The sequence below is a fragment of the Rhagoletis pomonella genome, unplaced genomic scaffold (assembly GCF_013731165.1).
Source record: "Rhagoletis pomonella isolate Grant_MI unplaced genomic scaffold, Rhpom_1.0 Rhpom_scaffold_00002, whole genome shotgun sequence".
Taxonomy (NCBI): Eukaryota; Metazoa; Arthropoda; class Insecta; order Diptera; family Tephritidae; genus Rhagoletis; species Rhagoletis pomonella.
Window position 1 is genome coordinate 46,591,343 of NW_023458556.1, and position 10,545 is coordinate 46,601,887.

General features: G+C 36.0%; 1 protein-coding gene across 2 annotated transcripts; it reads right to left on the reverse strand.

Moving 5' to 3' along the window:
• On the reverse strand, positions 1–10,114 carry LOC118733715 (plastin-3). Of its 2 annotated transcripts, none has more exons than XM_036463244.1 (5): positions 10,012–10,114; positions 1,420–2,530; positions 891–1,169; positions 562–815; positions 1–479 (listed from the first exon to the last, which is right to left on the reverse strand). In XM_036463244.1, exons 1-5 carry the CDS (start codon positions 10,087–10,089, stop codon positions 207–209), a joined length of 1,995 nt encoding a protein of 664 aa, XP_036319137.1. In that variant the 5' UTR covers positions 10,090–10,114; the 3' UTR covers positions 1–206. The 2 variants fall into 2 exon arrangements, with proteins under 2 accessions (XP_036319137.1, XP_036319138.1); XM_036463245.1 differs by lacking the exon at positions 10,012–10,114 and adding an exon at positions 3,730–3,792 and having other exon boundaries at positions 116–479.
• Between the last annotated feature and the right edge of the window lie 431 nt (positions 10,115–10,545).

Consider the following 10,545-nt stretch of genomic DNA (forward strand, 5'->3'; position numbering starts at 1 on the left):
TTGTAGTTCCAGCCGTTAACGGTCATTCTTATTATTGCTGAAGAATAGTTGCTTTTCTTTAATAATTTTCTTAATTCAATCATTCTTTTTTGCATTATTGGTTGCTGCTTACAGATGCTTATTTTATATATTTATATGTATATGTTTACAATTTTACTCTTCCTATTTAAAGTATATAGAAATGGTGGCCGCCCGATTATTGATCATTAGTTACTGTTTGTATTGTTAATGTTGTTACTGTTACTATTGTTGTGGCTATTTGTGTTGTTGATGGTAACATCATTCACCACAGCAATTGGTTCTTGATTCTGATTTGGCACGCTATCCATGTTGGGAATATAGTCCAACGCCATCATGCAGGCGAAGACTGTCATCACCATTTTGGGTTTCACTTCCGTTATATCTTCGGGTAGAGCGTAAACGCGTGCACCGATCTTACGCGCCATGGAAATTGCATATTTAGCATTGGCCAAATTGTCCTGTAAGAAAATATGAAATAGTTATAGTCAAACATATTTACCTACATATGTATACGTATAGCTCTTTTGTATTTTCACAAACCTCTTCGGTTCCACCGGTTCGCACCAATTCATAGTTTATGCTGCCCTCCTTAATGGAATCAATCAAATCGATTACAATTTTACCATCGGCAATAGCTGAGTCGTTGAAGTTCTTTAAGCTAGACGTCTTGCCGGCAGCAGACAATTTGCTATTGACCCACTGTACAATTTCCTTCTCGATTATGGGGTTGCCCGAGTTAGCCAGACGCGATAGCATTGACAAAGTGTAGGCGCGCATGAGTTGCCAAATCAAGGCTGCATACGAAAAGAAAGCAATTACGTTAAATATAATATAAAAAAGCACGACTTCGAAATATTTTCTCTACTCACCCAAAGTTAAAGTAGCGTTTCCATCATTCAAATCCTGTCCGGCAATACCGACCAGTGAAAATTTGAGCTGTTTGCCCAAGTCTACAGCATAATTGCAATTCTCCAATTTTTCCATGAATTTTCGCAGCGGCGTAAAACGCTTGTGTACACGTGGCCAATTCACAATACCTGGCTTGATGATATCGAACAGCTGGAAGATAACCAGACCGTCAGCAAGATCCGAGTACAACCAGTTGACGTGTGGTGAAACGCCCATGGAATTCATCCAGTTTCTGTAAGCTGTTAGTGAATGGATAGTAGAAATAAAAAAAGGTTGAATTAGTGATTTCAAAACTTTTTGCAATTCAATTAATCCCGAAAAACAAAGTACATAGAAGGTTATTTAAAATTGATCAAAAGGCCCTATGGTTATTGGCGATATTTAAACTGTTACGCACTACTACATATTCTTGACTTTATTTCTCGTTTATCGCCTTCAAAATTTCCACTACTTTTACACTCACATTTCTATCCATTCCACACTACTTACTTTTCTCCTCGCGTGTCTCTTCGATGGACTCCAGCCCATCGATTTGTTCGGGTCTGTCCAGTCCTGGATGGTTGTTGAACAGGTTCGCAACGAAGGCCAAATTCAACTTGTAGACCCCATTGACAACGTCCTGCGGTGTCAAGAAGCTGCGACAGTTTAATTTGGCCGCCTGTTGCAACATTATCTCCGCACGCGACGTCAGATCAGACTCACGCAAGGCATCTAAATTCACATCTGCATCATTGCCAGCAATCTGCTTCAGCAAATGGGAATAAATCTCCGAGTCAACAATATCTGATTGGAAGTTGGTGCAACGACGTGAAATGCCAGCACGTTCCAAGTGATGATTAACCCAACGCAGCAGTATGGCTTCAGGCGACAGCTTCATCAAATCCTCCAAGCGTTCATTATCGAACAGTAGACCAGCCAAGCCAGGGCAGCTGTCGAGTGTAATGTGGCTGAAGAGACCAATGCGTATAATTTGCCACAGCAAACCCAAGACCAAATGTGGTTTGCCCTTGGCCAGATCGTGTGCATCGATGTTGACGATATTGCAACCAATTGCTTGTGATGAAACGAGCGCCAGCGTCAAGTTCTCAAACTCTCTATAGACAGTTAAATTCTTCTTATTGATGGCACGTTCATCGATAGTGTCCGGGCAGGAGTGATTGATGATCTTGCAGAGTAAGATGCCATCCTTGATCGCATGATAAAGGTGCTTTCCCTCAGCGTCGATTGGGAGCAGATGTTTTAGATCTTGATCGTGACCTAAATTCGAATTTATCCAATCGGAAAAGGCCAATTGCTCTTCCAGACGTACTGAATGTGTGGTGCCCTCAGAGGATATACTTGACATGCCACCCAATGTTTCGAGGTTCTCTTTCTTTGAAACGACGGTTTTGAAAGTGCTCGCCACATCTTTGGATTTGAGGTCGAGACAGAGGTTTTCAAATTCTTCGATATTGAGTTTACCCTGATGCGATGTGCGTTGCTTATTTTGGAACTCATCGATCATTTCACGCACCTGGTAGCCAGGCAATTTGAAACCGACCTGATCTAGTGCCTCCTTCAGTTCGCTCAAGTCAATGAAGCCATCTTTGTTGGCATCGATCTAGAAAGAAGGCAAAAATTAAGATAAGATAATGCAATACTTAATTAAATATATCTACATATAAATTCTGTGAATACGTATGTATGTAAGTAAGATATACCTACAAGAGGAAACTTAAAATGGAATGAGTTGGTCAAAAAAACAAAAACAAAACCAATTGAGGCATATAATTTGCATGAGTCATGCATTGGCCCTCGATATATTAGGGCTATTCGCGATCCGATGCAAATGGCCTAGCATCATTGCATTGCAAATTTGTATTGCAAATTATTTGCAATACACAAACAAAATACACGCATTTGCATTTGTCATGGCTTGGCAAATTTGCAATACCGAAAATCCATAGCATAAAAATGCTATGCATTGCATTCATAAACAAAACCAAAGCTGATGCACAAAAATTGTTTTGCAAAAGCTTTGCCATGACAGTTTAATAAAGGTCGCTCACAATCCATGGCATATTTCTGCAATTGCATAAATTTGTCAGCTCTTATGCACCGAATCGCGAATAGCCCTATTCAATTTACATTTTTGTGACGAATCGCAGTTGCGGGTGATTTCAGCGCGCAATCAAATCAAAGTATACATATGTACATACATTCAAAAGCAACAGAAATGTATACATGTACATACATATGTATGTGCATAGGTCAGATACGGCAGCTAGTAAATCACCCATAAGACATAAAAATTCCAACAGCAATCCCAGTAAAACAGCAATAAAATTTACATACAATAACAACACAAATCGATTCATCGCAGCTGCATTTGCGACTGTGGCTGTTTTGGTGACGGCTTGACGTTGGCTTCGCAATGTGTCGTATTTGAAACCGTAAAACCTGGTGCGAAAAACCTGTTTTGTTGCCATTGGGCGCTGGCGGCTTACAACACAACCCACACAACACTGCTGCAAACCACTAGCCGGCAACGCGATAACGACTACGTCCGTACAAGTTTCGAGTGGCAGTGACATTAGCAACGGCAGCGAAGACGTTTACGACGACGGTGGCAGCGCGGCAGCGACGCTATTGGTAATGCGCAATAATCGCTTACCTGCCACTGTTCGCATTCGCCGCACACCGCCCACTGCAATCATGTACATATACATATATGAATTTATGTGCGTGCGTGCCTTTTTTCTACTTTTCTTCTGGCATACCAACTATGTATACACTTAAGTAATAGTACGATTTGTTTACTTTGTTTAAGGAAGCCTGCCAACGCCAAATAAGGGCAAAGTCAGCCATGGAACTACACTCCCAGTGGTTGATTGACGACCTGGACGGGATTCAAACTGGAATTGGTAGCGTATAAATGTAAACATTATGCGCAGACAACCTTCCAATCCATTCACCATCATCAGTAGGAACATCATCATTATTGCTCACACTTATCGAAAGTTGCTGCTAAGTATGACATGAATCATCTAGCCGAACGCACATATCTACATACATATGTGTGAGAGCACAGTGGTCAGTGTATGTACATACATACGTATGTATGTACTCGACTAGTTAGCTAGTAGCACAGAATAAACAGTATACAGAAGACGCACCACATACAAATTTATTTTTCTTCGGCGGACGTAATATTACAACCCGGACCAGAGCAGAGAAGTTAACATTACGACCACTATGAATAACATGGCGACCCGGAACAGAGCAGAGGAGTTAACATCACGTCCATTATGAATAACATGAAGTTAACATCTCGCCATAAACACACATCGTGATCAGCGTTGCCGCGAGCTGGAAAAAAATGTATCAGTTGCCAAGCAGAAAAAGTATCAAAAGCAAACAAAACTGTTGTTTATTAAACTATTATTTAAAAAACAAATAATAAATAAAATTTTATAATTAAATCCATAGTTATAAAAAAAATTATATATCTTGCTTTTGTCTGCTTATTTGCATAATGAAAAACAAACTTATAGGGACCCTAAACCACACAAAATCCTTGCGCAACCCGAGACTTGTACAAGTCAATATTGTGGAATTTACTACAGCATAAAATTGCGCAAACCTTATTTTGAAGAAACGTTGCTCAAGTAAATATGTGCAAGAAATATTAATGTGCGTTGTATATATTGATAGCTTCATCTTTAAAACGTAAAAAAAAAAACTAAATTCAAAAAAATATATTTTTTTCGATATTTCGTAATGTTTTTGTGTGGTTTAGGGGTCCTATAACAGTTATAAGAGTTACCCAATCAACTTATAAATATCTATATATAAATTGTGAGACTTCAAATAACAATAAAAAAATATTAGCCTTTAGACTAGTAGTACTATTCATAGTTTTCGAAAATTCATTTCTGCCAGCCGAAAGTATCAAAATACGGCATTTGGGAACAAAAAAGGATCAGATATTAAAATTTAGAAAAACAGTATTAAAAAATATACAATTGTACCAAAACGGCAACGCTGATCGTGATGGAAAACGTAGTTAACATCTTGTCGTCATAGCGACGATGGAATTAACATCGTCAGCCGAGTGAAAATACTGCTAAAGTAACAAAGGCAGCGCCGCTTGTGATACCCTTGCTTGCCTCACCGCTCGTGCCATAAATTCAAATTGGTTGGATAGTCGACATGCGTCTTCTGTATACTGTTTATTCTGTGCTAGTAGCTATAAAAAAAATTAGATGCATTTTCTCGTAGCCAACACTAAAGTTGAGAAAAAGCAATAAAGTAAATTACGAGTATCGTTTCGCTTCTATTAGGGCTGTAATTATATCCGAATTTTAGAATAAATCTCGTGGGTAAGGGGTGTATGCGCTCTTCTCTTGGCCATAGATGTCCTGTGCACCTCTACATTCTTCGTGAACCGGCCTCACAGTTCAGGAGGAGGTGCAATGATGCCTCTTTGGCGGGGTCGCAAAAGCGACATAGATCGCTTGACCAGATCGCTAGACTGGAATCTCAGAAACAAAAACGTAAGTCAAAATGAAAAGCCTTGATTCGCCAGTTTGCTAAAAATGGTCACAGACTTTTTCTGTTTACAGACGAGGAAAAGTTCATTGTGGAAGAATCGTTCAAAAAACAGACATCATGATATGCGGCCTAATTCGTTGCGAGGGTTCAATGTGGCCACAACACAGCTTCTGTGTTGGTTTCAGCAAAACTCCTCTACAACGCATAAGGCACAATCGACACAAAACCATAATCCGAACTTTAGCTCTGATCCATTATTGCATGAACTTACAGATTTTTACACGAATTTGCGGGAAGTTACAGGAAATGAGAGCGTTTGTGGCGAGTTGTGTAGTAAATGAAGTTGCAAGATTTTACCCGAAATTTTTCTTCTGCTAAAATTATGAAAGTGTCAAGCGATCACTGGTTGACGTTTTTATAGGAAAAATGCTTTATTGTTCCCGTACTTTTTGTTGGTACTCACTTTTTACTCTCACTTTAGGCAGTAATTTTGCTGTTAGACATTTTTACGGGAATTTATACGAAAAGTATTGGATCGGAGCTTTTATTTCCATGCCGTTTGGCCATCTGAACGGGATATTACCAAGTGTATCAGTTGCCGCCAAAGCTGGTAACGCTGCAGAAATTATACTATTTGGGGTTTGACACGGGAATGTGAAATTTCAAACAGTGCTCGAAAAAATTATAGCCCCACCACATATTGACAAGTTTTAACAATTTATTTATTTTTTGTTATTTAGTTTTAGTAGTATTTTTTTTATAAAAATATAGTTGATTCTTTAATAAATGTTAATTCAAGTTTCAAACTATGAGATTGGATTTTTTAGAGATGTTTGGGTATTCAGTGCAATAAACCGCAAGTTTCAAATAGTTAACAAGTACCGTTGATTTTTAGAATTTTATTGTCGCATTTGCTTCCATATAACGAATAAACATAATAAATCTTATTAAAAGGCTCGAAATTTTTTGCGAAAGTGTGTTGATTTTTATTTTTAATATTACAGTAAGCTTGAAACTTCGAAAGAATAAACTATGTTTAAAAAAAAAAATTATTAAAATTAAACAACAAAAAAAAAAATTGTTAAAACTTGTCAGTATACATATGTTGCGGCTACTGTATTCTGAATTTCTTAACTAAACGCATTAAAAAAGTACTCGCATCGCCATGTCTGCCTGCGGCCTTTGACACATATACAAAATGCTCTCTGTCTTAGACATTATCAAAAAGATTTCCTTCCTCATTATGCATTCGACGTTACAAAATGTAAGGCGATAAAAAGCATTATTATATGTACATAGTTACGATTATTGACATCGCAAATTCCCTTTTTTCACCACTGTATGTACATATGTATCACTCGTATTTGCCTACACCACTGTCTATTCAACTTGAAAAACCTGCGAAAGCGTCAGGCGGGCAACTCAGTGTGAAAGTCAACACATAAATGCGCGCAAAAATAAGGTGAAAAATATCAAATACAAAAAAAATGCGCAAACGTACACAATTACTGTTTATTAAAATAAAAGTGAATTCGCACAAAGTTTCTGTTATTTGTTATTTCGCGGCAAAACACACCTTTGATTTTGCAATTAATATTACGACTTTCAGCGATAATTTTTTATAGCACATGAAGTCGGATGAAATAATTTTATGAACATACACAGAAAATGGCAGCCGGACGAGAGGATTGGAAGAGTGAGACAAATTGCAGAAATTCCAATTGTAATAAGGTCAATTTAGAATGCAAAATCAGTACAATGAATTTTAGATACGTGAGAGGAATGCATTTGTGATGAGATTAAATGTTTTATCTAAGTACCTACTATATACATATAACAACAAGTAATTTTTAGCAAAAAAAACCGACTTAAAAAAATATATATATATCTATATATTTCATGATCCAATGATCGGACCTAAACCAAATTAGTATGGGACCACCTCTGAGACACTACCTTTCCGTTGCAAAAATTATTGAAATCGGTTGACGTGGTGTAAAGTTATGCGGTAACATACATAAAACAAACAAAAAAACAAAATATTCCGACGAACTGATAACCTCCTCCTTTTTTGGAAGTCGGTTAAAAATAATAAATTTTTTTGCCTTTGAAAATTTCAAACAGAATCAATTATCCGCTTAAATACTGGAGTTCAAGCAGGATACATCAACTCGGACTTGGGTATGGATTGGGTGTAGTGTTGATGTATTCATGGGAACCATAAAGATCGTTTGTAATTAAGAATAAAACTCCCTCACGGAAATATATAAGATACATATTGTCCCCCGCATGCCAGAAGCATGAATGTGTAAAAATGAAAATTTTGGGAAATCAAGTTTGAGAATTTTTTTAACGAGACTTAACTCTATATACGATATATCTAACGATATATGAACATTAGGGGCATCATTCTCCAAAAAAAAAAAACATCGGCACAGTTTACCCATCGGAATTATAAAATTTATTATACATATTTCAAAAAAAAAAATTAATATATTACAATTTACGTGAGCTGGACCAATTTGAAGATACCTCCAAAAATCTGTTTATTTTGATTGCGTTAATAAAAATTTTTAAACATTTGCAGAAATTATGCAGACCTTTTAAGCTTAAACTTCTCTATCATCTGAGTAATTTGTTTTTTGAAAAAATAAAATAGTTTAGTTGATAAAAACAAGCTCGAATAAACATATATTAAATTTTATAATTCCCATGGAAAACCGCAATTTTTTTTTTGGTGAAGCACCCTAATGTACAAATATATGAATTTATGTATTAAAAAACTCAATGACAAGTAAGTATTCTGATTTTTTTGAGCTGTGTAGTCGAAAACATTTGCTTAAGCAAGAAAAAAAGATTGCAACAATATTGATTAGATACCTCATTTTGCACCACCAATAATCATATGCAACACTGTCACGAGTATTTATAACCGGCAAAGGTATTCAAGATAATTATGATTTTTTTTTTCATGCAAAGCGATAAGATAACCAAATTGAAATGAAATTGAAAACAGTTTGAGCAATAGTGTGAAAGGCAAAAATGGTAATTTTGGTAGGTAAAAAAGTTTTAATTAAAATTTTAACAACTTGGACGATAAAAAAAAATCATAAATTTGAATGTGATATGTATTTAATCAACTTTTGAACTTAAATAGTTTTTTCATGCGAATTGAAAATCGGTGAAAATTCATAGGCAAGTATGAAAATTGAACATACCAATAATACACACACTACTTCGAATAACATAATACAGTATATTTTGCTTTGCTGCCTCTATGCTTAAGTGCACATTTAAGATACCTACCCCAAAATGCGCATCAGAGGCATTATTTTTAACATTTATAAGGAAACTGCTCCGATAGATGCATTTAGCATACCTGCACATTGGCGATACCTGCCTTAAAAAATATGTGACTAGTATCAATTATCAAAGAAAGTATTACATTTACCTGCACTGGCCCTACAATTACCTAATTTTACAACTTTTTATTTATTTTGTTCAGCTCACAGAACAACGAAAATGGCTATAAATTTATGTAGTTATATAGATAATTAGATACTATTCGGTAAAAATTTCGCTTGCAGTAATTTCTACGTGGTAAGTGCTTCTCCATTATTTGCTTTCATAGGGACTTGGATAACTTCCTCATTGAAGTAGTAAAGAAAATTCGCTTAAGTGCCTTTTTCGGTTAAGTGCACAAGTTTTTCGTGCAAAGAAGGATGTGCAGCTAAGCAAAATATACTGTATATAGTAAAATTGCTAAAGAAAATGATAACAAACACCACCAGAATGCTTAGTGCAACGAATACTTTAGACAGCAACGACACATAGAACACAGTAAAAAAAATGCAATAAATCGTTATTTATAGCTATATACATATGTATAAGTTCCGCTTGTATGGTCGAGAATAAAATACGTGCTAGATAAGGATAGTGAGGGCATGAAAGAAAGTTCATAAATCGTTGAAAAAAAAAGATTTTCTTTGGGAATATCTATACTACTTAAATAAATAGTACAGAAATGAACTGAATCTCAAGCTTAAAGATTTTTGGGTCAAAACATATTAAAAAAACTGCATTCAAACTTTTTTAATAAAACTATAAATTAAAGAGTGACCGTTTTAGACCCCTCCGTCGTCAAGGGTTAAATTATTATTTTTTTTTTTACAAAAATGTGGGAAATCCTATGCCAGTCTGGAATTATAAACTTTAATATAAGGGGCTATTGCTGAACCCATCATAGCCCGTCCGACTTCTCGTGAAATATAGGAAAATAATATATCACTAAATCCGGAAATTTGCAAACGTAGTATACATGCACATGACATTAGGGTGCATCATTCTCAATACCATAATAACGATATATAAAATTTTATTTACAATTATTTTAAATCGGTATATCCAAAAGCTCCTCTTCTTGTATGACTAATCATATTGAGTTGTATTTTATTGACATTTTTCGTAAGCTATCCATCTAAACCACAAATCACGACATTTGCACCACTTCCAATGTACTCTCACTTTCCAAAAACAAAAAAAACTTACAATTGGCAGCAATTCCTCTAAGGTCTGCTTGTATTCCTCAAAAACTTGATGGTGCTCCACGTCTAAAATGTCCGCCATGTTTAGTTATAGCAAAATATTCCCGAATGTATTATGAAATTTAATTCACCAAACGATTAGATATCGTAAATAGGGAAATCTCGCTGACGTCACTTCCTCGAACACAACACTGTATGTATATACACCAAGTACTGGTATTGAACAAACCGGCTAAAAGGTTATATTCGCCGAGTTTAATACACAAACACTGCTAAGCGGCACAGAAAAGTCAGACCAACGCGATAAGCGAAGTGGTAAGATTTTTGAAAGGATTAATTGACCACCCGTCGAAGAGCAGAAAATAAATTCGCGAATTCAGCAACACACCAAATACTAGAACAGACTAACTGATTGATTTTCGCGGCTGGTGCGTTAAAGTGTTCGATAAAGTGCCCCAAAGTAACAAAACCAATACAGAGTAATTAGGCGCTGCTGATAACTAACACAGAACAAATGGTTTTATGAATCGATATGATA

Coding starts and splice junctions, on each gene's coding strand:
- LOC118733715 (XM_036463244.1), bottom strand. CDS start 10,089: ATGGCGGACATTTTAGACGTGGAGCACCATCAAGTTTTTGAGGAATAC. Junction 2,531..10,011: donor TAGAGGAATTGCTGCCAATT/GTAAGTTTTTTT, acceptor CCTTCTTTCTAG/ATCGATGCCAACAAAGATGG. Junction 480..561: donor GAACCGGTGGAACCGAAGAG/GTTTGTGAAAAT, acceptor ATTTTCTTACAG/GACAATTTGGCCAATGCTAA.